The sequence below is a fragment of the Urocitellus parryii genome, chromosome 7 (genome assembly GCF_045843805.1).
Source record: "Urocitellus parryii isolate mUroPar1 chromosome 7, mUroPar1.hap1, whole genome shotgun sequence".
NCBI lineage: Eukaryota > Metazoa > Chordata > Mammalia > Rodentia > Sciuridae > Urocitellus > Urocitellus parryii.
The window spans coordinates 166,487,623-166,506,959 of record NC_135537.1 but is presented as its reverse complement, the minus strand read 5'-3'; the positions used below and the strand labels follow the sequence as shown (position 1 = coordinate 166,506,959).

The 19,337-nt window shown below is 45.7% G+C and overlaps 1 protein-coding gene across 4 annotated transcripts in view; it reads left to right on the top strand.

Annotated features, from left to right (window-relative positions):
• Window positions 1-19,337, top strand: part of Map3k14 (mitogen-activated protein kinase kinase kinase 14) — a 41,959-nt gene that overhangs the window by 6,550 nt on the left and 16,072 nt on the right. For 2 of the 4 annotated variants that reach the window (XM_026408262.2, XM_026408264.2), the window contains exons 2-3: window positions 16,519-16,794; window positions 17,902-17,971. In XM_026408262.2, the coding sequence (XP_026264047.2) occupies window positions 16,539-16,794; window positions 17,902-17,971 (326 nt within the window). In that variant the 5' untranslated portion in view covers window positions 16,519-16,538. Of the gene's footprint in view, window positions 1-6,665; window positions 6,708-16,518; window positions 16,795-17,901; window positions 17,972-18,280; window positions 18,396-19,337 lie in introns of those variants that run through there. The other 2 variants (XM_026408263.2, XM_026408265.2) reach the window with 2 other exon arrangements.

Below are 19,337 nucleotides of genomic sequence, written 5' to 3'. Positions count from 1 at the left end.
TTACCCGGAAGTCTCAAAGGTTGCCTGCACCTTTAGGCCATTTTCCAACCTTGCCAAGCAATGTCTGACCCAAAGTGGGCATTTGGTGACAATGGGTGATTGCTTGCAAGGCTCCCAACCCACTGGACACCTAGAAGCTCTTTCACATCTTTCTTCTGTGAAGAAAAGGCATGTTGCCCATGGTGTACAGGTGGCCAGAAGAGCCAGAGTGCTTGGGCATCATCCCACCTGGATTCGCTGGGCTTCTGTCAGTGAGAGGCCCTTCCTTGAGGGCAAAGCATGATGTCATCTCCAGATGCTGGCCACCTATAAGTGCAAAGAGTCATTGTATCTGAGATCCACCACCCACCCCCTACTAACATTGACCTTTCCTTTAACTGGGGCAGAATCAGTGTTCTAGTTGGTACACTGGAGAGACTTGAAAGGAAAGGGGGTATAGCCAGCCTCGAATGAGCATGTGATTGCCAATTAACATTATGCTTGGAGTCCTTTAGGTGAGCCCAGCCCCTTCAGCCATGCCCAGCAGTCCCTCATGGCAGATGCTGTGCTTTGAGAAGCAGGAATAGCTCTACAGAGATAAACGTAAAAGACAGAGGTTGGTGTACCACCTCCCATGTGGCATGCATACGCACATCTGAGCCGGGTGGACTTTGTGCGGGACACAAGGGTTATTTTCTCGCACATTAGGAATAAATGGGTCTCAGCTGGGTGTAGTGAGACACACACATAATCCCAACAACTTGGAGGCTGAGGCAGAAGGAATCCAAGTTTGAGGCCAGCCTTAAGAACTTAGCAAGTCCATCTCAAAATAAGAAATAAAAAGGACTGGAGGTGTAGCTCAGTGGTAAAGTGCCCCTGGGTTCAATACCCAGTATAAGGAAGAAAGAAAGGAAGGAAGGGGGTCTCTGGGTCAGCATTTAGAAAAGGGACTGACAGCAGCCAGTTTACAGGACACTTTCTTGCTGGGGAGCTGTCAGAATATAACCTCCATGATATGGCCCCTTCTGCAGGGATCTGGTTCTTTCCCCTCCTGTGGGCCATATGATTAGACATCTCAGAGCCTGTGGCCTTCACTTATTCTTCAGGAGTGTGTCAGTCATTGTTTTACGCAGGGAATGTTTGCCAGGGTGTGTCAGTTGTGCCAGGCTCTGCAGATTGCAAGAAACTGAAGTTAAGGGTTTTCACCTTTATGGTGGTACAGAAGCAATACATATTCAGTTGAAATCATACTTCACATTTTGAATTTGATCTTTTCCCTGGGCAGCGACACATGGTAGGAGACTGTGGTGATGCTGGGCAGTGGCAACGAGCTGCAGCTCCCAGGCAGCCCTGCTCAATTGGTAGAGTGCTTGCCTAGCATGTATAAGACCCTGGGTTCAATCCCCAGAACCACCAAAAAAAAAAAAATGTAATGGCAGTGGTTCAGGAGGCTGAGGCAGGAGAATCGTGAATTCAAAACCAGCCTCAGCAATTTAGAAAGGCCCTTAGCAACTTAGTGAGACCCTGTCTCAAAATAAAAAATAAAAAGGGCTCGGGATATGACTGAGTGGCTAAGCACCCCTGGGATCAATCCCTGGTACCAAAAAACAAACAAACAAACAAAAAAACAGGGCCGACCTCTCCCACCTTTGGAGGTATAGAGAAAAGGAGAAACCACACCTGCAAATCCCATGTGATTGGTGCCCCTCAGACTGAGTCATAGGCTGATAGCCCAAGACCTGAGAGTGATCACACTTCTTGATAACTAGGCCCACCATTCCAAGGCTTTTAGGCTTACCGCAGGGAAAGTTCTCACCTGACTTGGTTACTGTCATATTCCAGCTGGTCAGCACAGTGCCTGGAACATGGAAACTGCTGCATAAGTATTTGTGAGCAGAATCACAAGAGTCAAATCTAAATTCCTCCCAGGAATTGGTCTGAGATCATCTGAGAGTTACACCCTGCTTCCAAGGTCTTTCCTTCCTTCCCAGGGGAGAACAAGAATGTGTCTTGTTATTATAAAAGGGATATGTCAAATGCACCCTGGCCACTTATGTCCTCAAGCTGGTCACTTGAGCTAGTTTGTCAAAGAGTATTTAGGCTGGTGTCTGAAACTAGGTCATGATCAGGGTTCCACTGCCAAAGGGCAGAGTGGCCCATGTGCTTCCTTCCATCCCCCCCATGCCTTGGAAGTCTTCTGTGGAAAGCCAACTTATCTGGGTTTCTTGTTTATTCTGAAGTTCCTCAAACTAGTTCCTCAATTTCAGAACCAGTCACTAGTAACTACTGTGAACTTGAAATTTCCTCCCTTACAGGAGCCTGAGCCAGTCTTCATCTTCTCTTATTACAGGTAGACCCTGCCTGAAGCCAGTACGGCCTGTAAAAACCAGATTTACCACCCCAAAGAGCAGGGGGTGGGGTTATATTTCAGAAAAATTGACTATATCCTAGGGTCCTGCTCCTTGTTCTGAATCTAATCTAAAAGGTCAAATAAGAGAGTTGCTTGTAATGATGGTCTCAAGGCTTGGCAATCATCAAATGCATTTTAAATGATGAAAGAAACTATGCTTGGCATGATTCTAGACTCAAGGACAGCAGATAGATATTTGGAAACTGATCATTGTTGAATGGTATATACTGCAGCACCTATTGTATGCATGAGAATATTTAGTTACACAAAATATTCTTAAAAATTCCTTGCTGTTTTTTTGGGGGGAGGGGAGTGGGGCAGGGGTTGGAAGGGACTGGGGATGGAACCCAGGAGCACTTAACCACTGAGCCACATCTCCAGCCCTATATATATATATATATATATATATATATATATATATATATATATATATATATATTTTTTTTTTTTTTTTTTTTTTTTGAGACAGGGTCTCACTAGGTTGCTGAGGCTGTCTTTGAACTTGCGATCTTCCTGCCTTAGCACCCTGACCCTCTGGAATTACAGGTATACACCACTGTGCCAGGCTCTGCTGCTTATTGTATAAAGTGAAGTACATGTGAGGTTGGTTTTTGTACTCACTACCATTTTCCCTCCTTGTTCTCCCACATTCCAATTGCAAATTGACCTCTGTGAAGCAATGATACTCTCTGGCACATGATTTCTTTTTGTTTTAGGCTGTCCCTGTGCATGGGATTTTAGCATTAAATTGAAAATGCCATTGTAATGCTATTCTTTTAAAGTTTATCAAATGTCCTGTATCAGGGGCCTAGAGACAAAGTATTGACCATATTTATGACAATGGTAGTTGATACTGAAGGCTTTGTTATAAAAGAATAATAATATAGACAAGAAGATTGGAAGCCAGGAACAGTAATACACACCTATAATCCCAAACTGAGGCAGGAGGATCACAAATTCGAGACCAGCCTGGGCAAGACTCTATCTCAAAATTTTAAAAGAACTGGGGATGTAGCTTAGTTGGTAGAGATGTTTAATCATTCTAGAGTTAATCACTCTATAAGGAATAATGTCTGCCTAGCATATATGAGGCCCTGGGTTCAATCCTCCCAGTACTGGGGCTGGGTGGGGTGGCCTGGAAGCAGCAGAATTATAAAATGAATGGCAGATTTGAACTTTGTCATAGAGTTGGTCCTTGGGATGGGCCCTGCGCTGGTCTAAAGAACACGGGCTTGCCTTAGAGTCTTTGCTCCCAATTTCTTTTTCCAGAACATTAAACTGGCTGTGTTCATGCTTCCTAATTAAGATGCTTCCTCCTGGGTCAGTCCCTGGGTTTCTCACCAACAAATCTTTGGCTTATGACAGCTTCTGCATTTGGGTCCCAATTTTAAAGTTTAGATCATTTGAAAGGGGATTCAGTGTCATGGCTATGAGTATGGGTTTTGATGTAAAGTCCCCTGTGTAAATCTTGCCCTTGCTATTTCCCTGCAGTGTTGCCTTGGGCAAATTACTTCATCGACTGAGTCTGTTTCTTCCTCCATAAAGGGCTTTCTCGGATTTGTGAGGATTGATACATAGCAAGCACTAATAGTTGTCACTAGTGGGGAGCTGTGGCGCACACCTGTAATCCTAGCAGCTAGTAATCCTAGCAGCTCTGTAGGCTGAGATAGGAGGATCGTAATTTCAAAGCCAGCCTCAGCAAGGCAAGGCACTAAGCAACTCAGTGAGACCCTGTCTCTAAAGAAATAAATACAAAATAGGGCTGGGGATGTGGCTCAGTGGCCCAGTGCACAATTTCAATCCCCAGTACCTCCCCCACAAAAAATAGTTGCCATTATTAATTTGTATTATTATTGACTACCAGCATGTTGGTAGTGGAGACAGGCCAGATGGGGTCTACTGAATGTTCTTCAGAGACATCCTCAGGGGTTGGTTGCTGACTGCTCTGCCCTTCTGCTCTCAGGATTCTCCTCCTCCTCCTCCTCCAACAGTGTGTAATAGACTTTCTGCTACTAGGGCTGCTGGCTAGAAACTAGGAGTGGGGGTGGATTTCAGCTCTGCATAGGCAAGGACTTGCAAATAACTTGCACTTCAAACATGGAAAGGACTGCTCATCTTAACAGCTTCCATCTCACTGCAGGAACATTATGCTGGTGCCAGGCACTGTATTGTATAAATTAAACATTGTTTCGTATAGTTAATCATTCTGTAAAATCCTGTTAGGTAGGTTTGAGGATGCCTATTTTACAGATAAGACAAAGTCTCAGATTAAATAAACTGTGCCCTGGTGGTCACACACCAGAATGTTGAGGAACTATGATTGAAAGTTGGCTTTTGCAACTCCAAGGCCACCCTGTTGTATAGCCAGATAGCTGTCCCTCAGCTTTGGTAAGAGATGTGTTGGAACAGATTACCTCTAAAGGCCCTTCTGATCCTACGATCATTTTGGAAGTCCTTTATTTATTTATCCCTCTACCCAGTTTGCCCCCAACACCAAATACCTTGAGGGCAAGGATCATCTTTCCAGCAATAACCAGTGTGTTTGGGAACCACTGTCTGATGCTGCCTACTTGCCCAATCCATAAAAATAGGAGAAAACAGTCTGCTAACAAAAGACTCACCCAGAAATTCCAGCCCCCAGGATTTACCACTTACAGTTACTCATATAACTATACAAAAATGTGATAAGAGTGGGCCTTTTTGAAGTATAAGTGAAAAATATGGCTTGGTGTCAGAGCACTTGTCTAGTATGAACAAGGTTTTGTTTTTGATCCCCAATACCACAAAAAAAGAAAGAAAGAAAAAGAAAGTGAAAATTTAATTAGTAACAAAGTCCATGCATAGAAGAATAGGTGGAGAAATGATGATATATCTGTAGCAGGAATCTCAGGAGCCATTTTTTTTAAGTGAAATATTAATTGGGAAACAGATTGGAGGATCATAAGTCTAAGACCAGCCCGGGCCTCAAAATAAAATAAAAAGGGGTTGGGGATGTAATTCAGTGGAAGAGCACTTGTCTAGTTTGTACAAAGCCTTAGATTCCATCCCCATTACCACAAAAAATGAGACAGATCTTTATGTACTGAAATGCAAATTAAGTGAAGGTAGTAATTTATATAATATCAGGGATTACATTCCCTTCTTTATCTAAAATATAGTGCCATCCTGTATGTTTTTTTAACTTTTACTTTTTTTATATATATCTTTGTTTTATTTTTATGTGGTGCTGAGAATCGAACCCAGTGACTCACGCATGCTAGGCGAGCACATTACCACTTGAGCCATATCCCCAGCCCCTGTATGTTTATATATAGAGAGTAATGGAACTAGAAGGATTTACACAAAGCTTAAATATTTCTTATGTTTCAGGGAAGAGGGAATTCTTCAGGGATTTTTGTTAGGTTTAGTTTTTTATTGTTGTTTTGATTTATAGAGCACTTATGTATTGCTTAAATTTTAAAACGAACAAGTATTTTGTATTTTAAAAAAAGTAAATATTGTATTTATTTATTTATTTATTTAGGTACTGGGGATTGAACTCAGGGGCACTCGGCCACTAAGCCACATCCCCAGCCCTATTTTATACTTAATTTAGAGACAGGGTCTCACTGAGTTGATTAGCACCTCCCTGTTGATGAGACTGGCTTTGAACTCCTGATCCTCCTGCCTCAGCTTCCTGAGCCGCTAGAATTACAGGCGTGAGCCACCGTGCCCAGAAAGATTTTATTTTATTTTATTTTTTAAGAAAAGGAGGGTTTGAGATCATATGTAAGCAAGGTAGGGGAGACTAGCCAAAAAGCTTGCCCCCGGGGCTGGGATTGTGGCGGGACCCGGGTTCCATCCTCAGCACCACATAAAAATAAAGGCATTGTGTTGTGTCCATCTACACCTAAAAAATAAATATTAAGGAAAAAAAAAAAAAGCTTGCCCCGGGGATAAGCCTAGGCCAGCCCTCCAATCCCAGCCCTTCATGCCAGCAGCTGAGGAAGGACCAGTGGTTTTCTCTGTGGTCCAGTTCTTCTATATTTGCCACTCTTTGGGGCCATTCATCCCAAGAGCATCCCTGACATTCAGCATGAGCAAGGCCTGTAACCACTGCATACGTTCATCATTGGATGATGACAGATAACAGCAAGGCAGTGGCCATCAATTTGAGGGCAGCTGATGGAGCTGTCTCCGAGCACCTTCCTTCTTGAGTCACCACTGATAAAACTCACAGCCCCCAGGGGAACAAGAAAGAGAGTGAAATGAAAACCAAAACCATCTCCAGCCTGTTGTTTAGTAACCCAGCTGCCAGAGCTCAGTGACCACCTCAAAGGTAAGGCTTCATGTGCGCCTGCGCGTGCATGGGGGGGAGGGCAGCTCACCCCGAATTTATCAAGCCCACTCACAAAAATGACCACGTCTCCTAAGTCCTTATCCCATACGAGGAGATCCATTTTTTAGTTGTAACTTGTTTTCATTATAAAAGTAATACAGAAAACATCTGTGGAGGGATATACAAGAAACTAAGGGGGATCCCCTCAGTGGAATGCGGGAAGGGTGGGAGGGACTTATGCTTCATGTTATATTTTTTCTGTATTCTTTTAACCACTTGAAAACATCTATTAAAAAAAATGAAAACTGAGAAGACTAACACATACTTACTGGAAAAAATTAAAAACTATAAAAAATATTAAAACATCCATAAACCTACCACCAAAAGAGAACCATTGCTCTATGTCTGGGCTGGGTATCTATTTTTTATGAATGTTAATATACTATATAGACTTGGGGGGCATACTTTAGATATAATTCTGTGTCCTTTTTCTGTTAACATTGTATCCCATAGGCATTTCTTCATGTTAATAATTATTTATAAACATTTTAATGGATAGGCAGTGATTTTGTTAATAATTACCTTTTGTTTCAGTTTTTTACTATTATAAAAATACTCTATAAACTCTTTGATTATGCATCTTTCTCTGTATTTCTATTTGTTCCATACCTAGATGCAATTCTGACTTGTACACACACAAAAAGTAGCTGTCATCTCTTGGTATAATCCCTGATATCTTTCAGCTGCATTATTTTGAAGAGTGAAAGGGGGTGAGTGTGTGATTAAGGGCCAGGGTGAGGGTGAGGAGAGAGGTGCTATTAGCAGTCAAAAAAGGGGGCCAAGCTGTTGGGAGGGGCTTTCCTGGAAGTGGAAGGCCTGAGCTTGCCTGTGAAGAACAAGCAGGAAGTGCCAGGGGTCCCCATGAGACCCACAGAGTTGAGTAGTTAGGGGATTGGGGAGAGGTTAGACTAACCAGAGTCAAAGTTTCCCATGTTTCGGAAACAGTGGTCAGATAGATTGTAGACCACAGACTTGGGACTGGTCCCACAATCAGTGCCAACAGATGTCTTTGAGCTTGAAGTTGTCTGAAGGACATGTTTTGGGATGAGCTCAGGAGGGTGTGGATGGGCGGAGATCAGGGAGAAGCTGGAAGTGGGTGAGACCTGTGCTGGCAGAACAGATGTGAGGTGATTGCTTTGGGCATCTGAGGGGGCTTTGTATACAGAAGCAGTGTTTCTGTACACTTGGGCCTGCTGATCCCAGACATGCGGTGAGAATTGGAGGACAGTCATAAATTATATTTACCCTGCTGTTTGGCCTGTGGAATTGGCAGTAAGACCATTTTTTTTGTGGGCATGTCAGGTTTTGGCTTTGTTTTTATTTTTTATTTTTTTCATAATTGATCAGGAAGACTTTAATGATTGATGAACTGTCATATTTCATATTCTCTGTAATGGGAAATGCATATGCAGAAATTGCTCTCCTGGGAAGCAGACTTCAACCTGGCCTAGGAGCAGCTTCCAGATGCTCCTCCAGCTGAGTTTCACTGAGAGTGCCCAACCCCGGGGATGCCCCTGCCCCCTTTCTAGTGATCACTTGCCCACTCTGTCTCCACCTGAGAGAAAAAATCAAGCAGGCTTTCCAGAGTGCTGTAGCTTATAATGGCATTGTGCCAGCTTGGCATGAGGGTTCTGCATCACAGGCCACATTTTCTTGTGATGCCCAGCATCCCCCATCTCCCTGTGAGGTCCCCCATCTGCAGCTCTGCCCCCAAGAGTATAGAGTAGTGCAGAATTTTAGCCCCCTCATTTTTCTGAGAATAAAGCGCTGACCATATATGAGGACCAAGTGCACTTGCATGGCCTGGTACCTGAACTTCACCTGCAGTGTCATCTCCTGTGACTGTGTGGCTTAAGTTTACCCACCGGCAGCTTCAAGGCATTTGTGATCCCTACTCACACTCACCTCTGGGCCTTAGCTTGCTGTGCCTTCTACCTGGAACACCCTCTCTTTTTCTTGGGCAATTCTTGACTTTCCCAATCAAGGCTGGGTGTCCCCTTGTGCCTGCTGCATGTCTCTGTTCCCATGCTCCTATATGGTATATACCTCCCCAGTGCCCTCCAGCACCCAGCACACCCAGGGCTTGCCCCAGGCCGGTTGTGCTCTAGGACCCTAGAGTGCTCTGAAGTTGAACAGGACAGGCTGATTGATGACAAGACCTTACCACCAAAAACCTCACCCACCCTGCCTCCAGCCATGGACTCTGAGGCTCCTTGTTGGGTATCTACTAGTGATTGTTAGGTCTTTGTGTCATAAGTATTCTATCCAGTGTGAATATTACATGTTTTTTGGTTAGTTTGGCCTAGCATCTCTCCTCCCATCCCTCTATTTTCAAACTCTTCTCTATAATTTTGTGTTGATTCTTTTAGTCAGCATCTAACTATACCCTTTAAAATTCTGTTTTTTGGGTTTCTTTGGCTTGGGGCTTGGTTTTTTTGTTTTTGTTTTTTATTTTTGTTTTTTGTTTTTGTACCGGTGAGGCTGGCTTTGAACTTGAAATCCTCCTGCCCAGCCTCCCAAGCCACTGGGATTACAGTCATGCATCATCACTCCCACCTAATATGTAAACATTTTCATATATAAATTTTCCAAAAAGCCAAGGATCTTATTACCTTTTATCCACTGAACAACCCACTCTACCCTTTTTCCTTATTCTTGTCTAGATTTTAATGTTTAAACTAATTTTTATTCTCAGTTAACAACTGAGAATAAAATTGGCCAACATGAATTGCATCAGTTCTCGTGCCTACCATTGTTTCTGGCATCAAATTTCTTTTCTCTGGTTTATTTTTTTCCAAAGAACATCCTTAAATGTTCTTTCAGTAAAGGCAGCCCCATGTTACTGGGAATTCTTGGGTTTTTTACATGTATATTGTGTGTGGATTTTATGATTTTTAATAAAGTTAAAAATCATAACACCTCAGGAACATACTGATGCAATTCAACTAGAAGTCTGACCTGTTCATTGCTGATTCAACCTTTACTGATGAGACCGTTCTTTCTTAGTTCTTGTGTTTTCTGTCTACAAGGGCTGAGAAATTACTACCAACAGTGGATGGGAAGATCCTATGGGTAATAATATTCACATAGCTAATAATACTTCTCAGTTCTTAGATGTTCCAGATACCATAGTCAACAAGCTTTTATTCTAGAGAAGAACTCGCCATCTTTAGTTCCTGGGGAATGGGCCAAGAGTGTCCTGGTTGAAACGTTAACTCCCTACTAGGTCTTTAATTGTGTAAATTGAGCCTTCATTTGTTCTGGCATGTAACTTACCTCTCTGAGCCTTAGTGTTTTTTCATCTGTAAAATGGGAACAATAACACCAACCTTGCAGAGTTGCTGTGAGGTGCATCAGTAATGCAGATAAAGCACCCAGCACAGCGCACAGCACATGGAAGTGTTTGAGAGTTGTGGGGTTATTGCCTTCCTGGCATTTAGGAGATACTTCGCGATCACTTGCTGAGTGAACGCAGGAGGCTACCATAAAGGCTTCACCAAGGAGATAGGTCTGAAAAAATATCTGAGATTTGCGCATACATATAGGAAGAGGCAAGAAGGTATTCTCTGTGAGAGGAATGGGGACAAGGAAAGGAATTAGGGACTTAACTGCCATGGCTGCCCAGCTATTCAAAGAATCAGTTCGGCTGGAAAGAGGCCAGGCAGGGGCTCAGGGAAGGCAGGCAGGACAGAAAAGGGGGCCAGGGCTGGGCCTGTGTGGAGACTTCGGGTCCTTCTAGTCAGACTGGCTCACTTGGCCCTGGCACTGGCCCTGGTTCCCCCTTCCTGCACAGCCCCTCGTTTTTGATGGCAGGAGCTTGCCCAGCGTGGCCTGATGGCCAGGCAAGCTGAAGACTGAAAAGAGGAAGCATCAGGATGACACTGGTTTTCAACCAATATCTTATTGAGGAAGTTGAGTCATTCCACTTCTGCTATTACCCTCTCTGGGCATTCAAAGAAGGGCAGGGTTTTATTTCCAGATGAAATAGACGTGAGAAGGATTTGCTCTGGACCCTCCGTGGGCATTTTGAGATGGCCCTGTAGGGCAGATATTTGCATTTCTTTTTCATATATGGAGAACCAGGGATCCAAGTATGGGTGCCATAGCCATAAGTCACCTGTAGACACCTTGGTTACAGGCTGCCAAAACAGAGGAGTCACAGTAGCCAGGTGATAGCACTTAGCAGCCTGGTAAAGGGGAAGGGAATGAACATTTATTTAGCATTGTCTATTGGCTGGGCCAATTGGTTGGCATTTCATGTATTGTAATCTCTCTGAACCCTTGAAACAACTCTGAAGAGGCTGAGAGAAGTCAGGGGTGCTGCTCAAGGTTAACTTGCAGGCTCAGGAGGAAGCAGCTAGGCCCCGCCTCTTTATTCCATAGCTGCAGAACTTTCCTGCCACACCACTCTAGGCCATACCTTCACATCTAAAAGTGAGATTGGTAATGGTAGGTGCTTAGTAAATATTGACCATTGTTGTTCTGGATTGGAACCATCCAGGCCACAAATTATTCTGACAAATCTGTTATGTTCTCAGAACTAGAAGGAACCTCAGAAGATTTCCAAGGCCAGTGATTCTCAAACTCTTTTCTTCAAGACCTGGATTCTTCAGGGGTCCTTGGTGGTTGGAGGAAGTGGAGCAGGTAGAAGTCTTGCCCACCTCCCTGAACCAGAGCCACTATTTCTAACATAAGACAAATGCCAGTTGCTTGCTTTATATATAGATTGAGGTGGGATTTCATTCCACAAAAATGGCCATACTGCACTTTAAAAAAAAAAAAAAAAGTTGCCAAGGCTAGATAACCCCATAACTTCTGGTTCCCAGTTTGGCATTTTCATTGTACTGTGCACTTACTAAAAGAGGGAACTGAAATATGATTCATTTTAGAAAGGTTATCTTCTATAAAGAGCAACAGTTAGGACATTATTTTTGTATCTTCTAGTTAATCAAACACTCATTTAGCCTAAACTTCATTCCTGTCCCAGAATCCTAAGAAAGAAATTTTGCTGTCAGAGAAAGCTTTGCTGTCACAACCTCAGATCAGCATGACCTTGGAACTTTCTGCAGTGATGGAAATGTCTTCCATCTGCACCGTCCAGTGTGGGAGCTACTCTAACAGACTGATTTTTAAATTTTTCTTGATTTTAATTAAATATAGCTACGTGTTGCCAGGCACTACCATTTTGGACAGTGCAGCCTTAGAGTATAGAGCAGGGGCCAAATGGCAATCCCTGGCCCCTTGATATCAGAATCAGCCAGAGAACTTGCCGAAAGTACAGATTCTGGGCCTAATGCCCAGTGACTCTGATTCAGCAGGTCTGGGATGAGTGCGTTTTAAGAACTCATTTGGTTATTCTATTTGCACTCAGATTGGAAACTTGCATTATGTGAGCTCTTGGAATGAAAGAGGAGAGCCAGAATCAGCCATCAAGTCCTGGCCCTGAGCTTCTAGGGAGACTGGAGCAACCTCCCGGGGAATGGCAGACCCTTGGCAAATGTGTTGAATGCCATGGGCCTATTCCCTGGAAAAAAAATGCAAATTGCATTTCATTTCTGGGACTCACAGACATCCTTGAACTCAAACTAAGAGCTCCTCTTACAGATATGGCCCAGGGTAAATCTGGTACCACCCCAGACATTCCTGCCTCCAGACTTCTGCTGGGGTCATCAAAATATTGCAGAAGGAAATTAGGCAGTGTACATGCATCAGGCCTGAAAGAATGCTGAATGAATACTGCTCCTTTCCTTTCTTCCTTTGTTTTGGGGGCTTGTGGGTGTGGCTATTACCACTACTCTGCCCTTTTTTTTTTTTTTTGGTTGTAGGGAGTACTGGGGATTGAACTCAGAGGCACTCGACCACTGAGCCACATCCCCAGCCCTATTTTGTATTTTATTTAGAGGCAGTTGCTTAGCACCTCAATTTTGCAGAGGCTAGCTTCAAACTCATGATGCTCCTGCCTCAACCTTCCAGGACGCTGGGATTACAGGTGTGTGCCACTGCGCCCAGCTTGCCCTTTTTTTGGGGGGGCGGTACCGGGGAATGAACTCAGGGGCACTCAACCACTGAGCCACATCCCCAGCCCTGTTTCATATTTTATTTAGAGACGGGGTCTCACTAAGTTGCTTAGCACCTTGCCATTGCTGAGGCTGACTTTGAACTCGAGATCCTCCTGACTCAGCCTCCTAAGCCGCTGTGATTACAATCATGTGCCACACGTTCTGCTGCCCTTTGCTTTTAATGGGATACTGAGAGCAGGGGCTGAAGAGCTGGAGATGGGGATGCAGCTGGGAGAGCGCAGTGGAGCAGGATCGTGACTTGCCCTAAAGACCAAGGTGAGGTATAGGGGCTCCCACTTAGTCCTCACTCCCCACATGCTGGAGGAGGAAGAAGGAGCAAAGCTGCAGGGCTGTGAGCTTGGGGAACAAGCCAGTGACCAAAACCCAGGGCAGGGAAGGCAACCTGGCCAGCAGTCCAGGGGTGAATAGAGAACCCTGAGTTTTGTGGACCAGACCATAGAGAAGCTGGGAGGGAGGGAACGAGTCGTGTAGACGTGTATGTGCAGAAGAGCTGCCATCGGGCCAAAGCTTTCAGAAAACAGCCTCTTGAACTTGGAGGCTGTCTGTGAGGGTCTGAGTCATGGTCATGTGGCATGGGAAAGCCAGCCACAGGAGCAACTTTGCCGCTCCCAGGCCATGATTTTGTGCCCCTGGGAGGTGAGTGACAGCCTGTTCTCCCTGTGCCCTTCACAGGTCCTGATGCTATCTGCTGGGTCAGCTTCTCAATAGCCTCCCTTGTCTCTCTGCCCGCCAGGCTGAGTGAGTCATCAGGACGTGCACAGGAGGCTCTGAGCTTGGCGGCTCGACCTCGGCCTCAACTTCTCCCCAGAGAGAGAGGGCCTGGCTTGCGCGTGGAGGGAGGATCAAGGCTCCTGGCCTGCTGCCCAGCCGGCCGTCAAGATTTATGTGTGGTTCCTGGGACTAAGGGAGTGCCCCATAGCCTCTCTGGAGGAGCTTCAGCTCAGGATGAACTTTCCAGAACACAGGCTATCTGAACCTGAACATGGCTAGGCCTCTGAACAGCTAGGCGCCCACTCAGCCTCATTTTCCTCTTTCATCAGCTTTGCTTTCTTCATTCTTGGTGCTCAGGGTCATCCTGTCTCTGAAGGTCAAGGAGAAGCACTCCTGGTCCTTTGAATCCTTTGTTCAGCCAACAGCAGTTGTCTCCTTAGTACCCCGCTGTGCTATGTACTGAGGATGCCACTGTGTGTAGGGGCCCTTCTCCCCTCTGCAATCCCCTGACTAAAGTGATTACCTGAGTGCCCCCCTCCTTGTGTTTGCCCATAACCCAAGAGACGTGGGGAATAGGCACAAAATCTAAAGGGCCTAGGGTCTGGGATCTAGTTGGTGAGCTGGGTAACTTCAGGTAAGTCTCTATGTAATGAAGACACAGATTCTGTAATTGAAAACGAGGAGATCAAGTAGCATTGACCTCCCTGTAACTGTAAGCATACCTCTACTACTGTTCGGTTTGGAGGTTTTTTAGTTTGTTCTTTTTTCCCCCTTTTAAACTTTTTTGTAGTTGTAGATGGACAGCATGTCTTTATTTTAATTTGTTTGTTTTTATATGGTGCTAAGGATGAACCCAATGCCTCACACCTGCTACAGCCCCACCCCTTTTAGTTTGTTCTTAGGATCACACTTTCCCTGATAAAGAGGCTGAGAAAGATAAGATCTACTCCACACCTTAGATCAGTTCTTCTCTGGAGGAGGGGGCCTTGGGGCAGTGCATAGGGCGATGAAAGAAATCATTACAAAAATTAGCCTTCCCTGGAGGCCTTTCGCCAGTTTGAAAGCCAGAACAGGGCTGGGGATGTGGCTCAAGAGGAAGCGCGCTCGCCTGGCATGCGTTCAGCCCGGGTTCGATCTTCAGCACCACATACCAACAAAGATGTTGTGTCCGCCGAAAACTAAAAAATAAATATTAAAAAAAAAAAATTCTGAAAGCCAGAACATCCCTTAGACCTTTTAAGATGGCCAGTCATGGTGAGGTTGCCCATCTGGCCTGCTCAGCACCTGGCCTCAGGAAGCAGCCATCTCTGCTGGAAGCTGGAGCTGCTTTGAGTTGAGAGCCAGGCAGCCCTTGAAGGCTGAGATCCAAGGAACAAATTAACAGCTCAACCAACCCCTCCCACCTCCAAGTCCCACCTCCCAGTCCAGTGCTATCTTACATAGTAATCGGTGGGAAAAGATAAGTGAGGCAGATTAGAAGCCTGGCCTGGTGTTCTTTAGCCTTCCCGAAATCTTGTTACAACCTTTGGGCCTGACTGAGCAGAAGGCCAGAGGGTTAGTTTTGTCTCCCTGTGGCCTGCCTTTCTTCCTCAAGAACAAACAAAGGCATTTACCTGATTTAATGGCATTATAGCAGAGAAGCTTACACCTGTTAGTGACAGCTTTAAGACTGACCTGTGATCCGAAGGCAATTATTAAAAACCTGTCCGTGTTTGGTTCTGTCTTAGGCTTTGTCTAAAGCAAGACACACCCCAGCAGGCCCTGCCTTTAAAAAGTCCCTGTCTTTAAAGAGGTTTCCAAATGCTAACAATCTCAGACTGCCCCCCCCCTTTCATGATAATTGTGGTCTCTGTGCTGTTTATATGGATGGTCAGCAGCATGGGGCTGCTCTCCCCTGCAGCTTCCTTGGGAAGGCTCAGGGCTGGTGAAGAGGATCCCGAGACAGATTCCCCATGCTTTGACCTCAGATTTCTAGAAGTATTGGTTGGTGTTGGGTTTCCAATATAAATGCCACTACTAACACTGCCTAAAAGAAAAATGATATCTAGAAATTTTCAGCGAGAGAGTCTGAACAGTAGAGGAAAAAGCATGTCAGTCCCTTTTGGAGAACACACATATATGCATCTTGGGAAAGGAGCCACGTGCTGAGCACCGTTGCAGGTTGAGTATTAGACTTTGTAAGATATACATACACATATATACTGTATATATGTATGTATTATATATGAATATATTTTTATACATTCATGTGCTGTGTATCAACATTTTGATCAATATTGGATTAGATAACAATAGCCCCATTAAATAATATTGTCTAGTGACTCATAGCCATTATAGTGGTGTATGTACATTCTATGCCGTTCACACAATGGTTAAGCTACCTAAGGATGTGTTTCTCAGGACATATTCCCATCATTAAGCGATGCAAGGCTATGCATGTATCTACCTCTTGTGAGGGGACAACACAGTACCTTGATTCTGTCCACTTTTTTTTCTGGAGAAAAGGCACTGTGGGCTGCATAGACATGTCCTCTGTGAAGGCAAGGCTTCTGTGGGGACAAAGAAGTGATGGTTTGGAGGTTGGGAATCACTGCCTGTCCTGGGGAAAGAGTTTGCCAAACAACAGACCATTCCGTTATTGTAAAGGGCAAGAAGCATCCAGGCCTGATGTTTATATTGTTGCTGTCCCAGGGGGAACAGGCTGGAATCCTCCCTGTTGGCCTGGCGCAGGAGTAATTTATGTCGGGGTACCTGTGGGGTCAGGATCACACACTTGGAACATGTGTAGATGAGAAGGTTGACTCCTTGGCCACTTGCGATGTTTGAAGGTTGTGTGCATGGCATGAAGAAGCAGAGACCATTTGTCCCCTGTGTCTTTCCTGACCCCTGAGCCTGCCTTACACCCACCCCACTAGGGCCTGAGCTTAGGAGTGACCTGCTCTGTGTTTGGTCTCCCTCAGGGTAAGAGTGAGCCTGGGAGATGGCAGTGATGGAAGTGGCCTGCCCAGGCGCCCCTGGCTCAGCCATCGGGCAGCAGAAGGAGCTGGCCAAGGCCAAGGAGAAGACACAGTCACTGGGAAAGAAGCAGAGCTGCGTCTACAAGCTGGAGGCTGTGGAGAAGAGCCCAGTGTTCTGCGGGAAGTGGGACATCCTGAATGACGTGATTACCAAAGGCACAGCTAAGGAAGGCTCTGAAGGCGGCCCAGCCGCCATCTCCATCATCGCCCAGGCTGAATGTGAGGGCCTGGATTGCAGTGGGCATGGGGCACAGGGGCGGGCTTGCAGGTGGGTGGCTGACCCCGAATAAAGGCCAACCTCAAGGCCCCCTGTGAGAGAGCAAGATCAGGGTGACCACTTCATAACATTCTCAAAAGACACATTGGGAGTCTACTCCCCAAATCAATATGAACTGGGAACAATAAAAGTGCCCGGATGGAACACTGAGCTGGGGCATAGGCTGTGTCCATCGTTGTAACCAGAGCAGAGGAAGAAAGCCAAGAGAAAAGAGCACTAGGGGTTCCTTGAAGGATCCTCAAGCAGGCCACTAACCTCTGCTGTGATCTTGAGCAGCCCAGGTGTCTGGAGAGGCCCAGACAGGAAAAGCTGGGTTTCCTGGAAAGCCCCACTGGGGCTTCAGGCCCTTCACCACTTTCCATCAGAGTGGCCCCACCCCAGAGAATGAGCACCCTCCTCTCGGGTCTGCTGGACCAGTCTAGGGGCAGTCAGGCACTGCAGGGTGAGGCCAGCGTGGCCCTTTCTGTTTCTAGCCCAGATGCCTTGGGCTGACTAGTAATGGCAGCTACCACAGAGGCACAAACTCCAGGAGGGCTGGGGAGGGCCAGGATCCCCCTCCTACTGTGTCACCTCACCTTCACCCCAGGAGCCGGACAGCTGCTGGTGGCATTTCCCCACATAGACACAGCCTTTGTCTCCCACTGCCTTCTGGTTGGTTTTTGAGGTGAAAGAATATAAATTAGTGAAGACACACATATATACATAAACATGAATGTATAATAGCTTATATTTGTTGAGCCACCGCCGTGTGCCAAGCACTGTTTGGAGTATTCAGGTGGCCTGTCTCACTGAAGCTTCACAGTGTAGTGAGGTGGGCACCGTACAGCCCCCATCTTGTAGATAGATGTCCCCTCTGTTCTTGACCAATAAACTGGAGGGAGGGTGACCACAAGGGAGAGAAGGAAGCTTGTCTGGGAGATAAGCCAGGTGAACTGGGAGGGGAAGGAGGAGCCCAAGTGGGACTGTCTCTAAAATCTCTCTCCTAAGTGCTGAATTCCTGATCTTTCTCTTCTTTCTGCTAATCTAACCCTTTTTCCTTGACTTAAAAGGTGAAAATAGCCAAGAGTTCAGCCCCACCTTCTCAGAACGAATCTTCATCGCGGGGTCTAAGCAGTACAGGTAAGAAAGCATGCTGGCACAGAAAGGGGACACTGCCAGGTGTCCACCTCTCCAAACGCCTGCCCTGGCTGCTCCCCACCACCCCTGGCTCCCTGCTCAGCACCTGGGCTCAGCCCCTGGCAGCCGTCCAGCTTTCCCAGCCGAGCCACGCTGTCAGCCAAGCAAGCTTTGCAGAAGCTCCCCACAGCTCACAGAGGACTCCTGGCTCCCATCAGCTTGACATTTTATTTTTATTCTCTTCTGAGTCCTGAGGCACCCCTGGTTTCCCATCAATAGGAGGATGCCGGGAACAGCAGTTACTTCCAGCTGGTGTGCAGCCATGAGCACAGGCCCAGAGAGGCCACCCTTACTGTCCTCAGAGAAAACACCTGAGATGGCTTACTCCTGTGTGACACACCAAGTAGACATAAGGCTTGTGAAAATAGTAAGGGACACAGATTTTTTTTTTTTAAGTAATAATTTGAGCCTCTGATTTTTTTTGTTGTTGTTTGTTGTTATTGTTTTAGTTGGCAGTAGACCTTTATTGTGTTTATTTGTATGTGTTGCTGAGATCAAACCAGTGCCTTATGCATGCTATGCAAGCTCTACCATTGAGCCACAGCCCTAGCCCAGGTCACAGATTTGAACCATTTGATGGCCCTATGGAAGGAAGCCAGGGCCAGGATCTCTCTGTCCCTAGATTCCCCATTCCCTCAAAGGTGAATTGTGGCAACTGAGAGTTCAACCTAGAAACAGTTCCCTCCTCCCCACCTGGCAGACATTTTATCATCTTAGTGGGAAACTGCTAGTGATGAAAAGGCCAAAGGGACTTGGTTGTTGCTCAGGAACCAAGAAATGCTTGGCTGGGTCAGGCTTGGTGGCGCATCTGTAGTCCCAGCACTCTGGAGGCTAAGATGGGAGGATCCCTTGAGCCCAGGTGTTTGAGACTAGCCTGGGCAACATAAAGAAGTCCCAACTCAAAAATTAAAGAAAAAAGAAATGGGGGCTGGGGTCGTGGCTCAGCGGTAGAGCACTCATCTAATATGTGTGAGGCACTGGTTCAATCCTCAGCACCACATAAAAATAAATAAATAAACGACCAACTACAACTAAAAATATATATATATATATTTAAAAAAAAAAAAGAAATGTTCAATGCTTGGTCAAATTGCTTACATTGCCTCCGACTACATATGGCCCAGAGAAGGGGGATTCTAATGAACCCACTTCTGTCAGCTGCCGGAGAGAAGCCCACAGGCCTCCAGCCACCTTTGTGAGGACAGTAGACCACATACACAATAATGGTCCCGTGAGATTACATCACCTAGTGACTTTATAGCCGTCTTACATTTGCATAATGAAATCACAGAATACAACATTTCTTGGA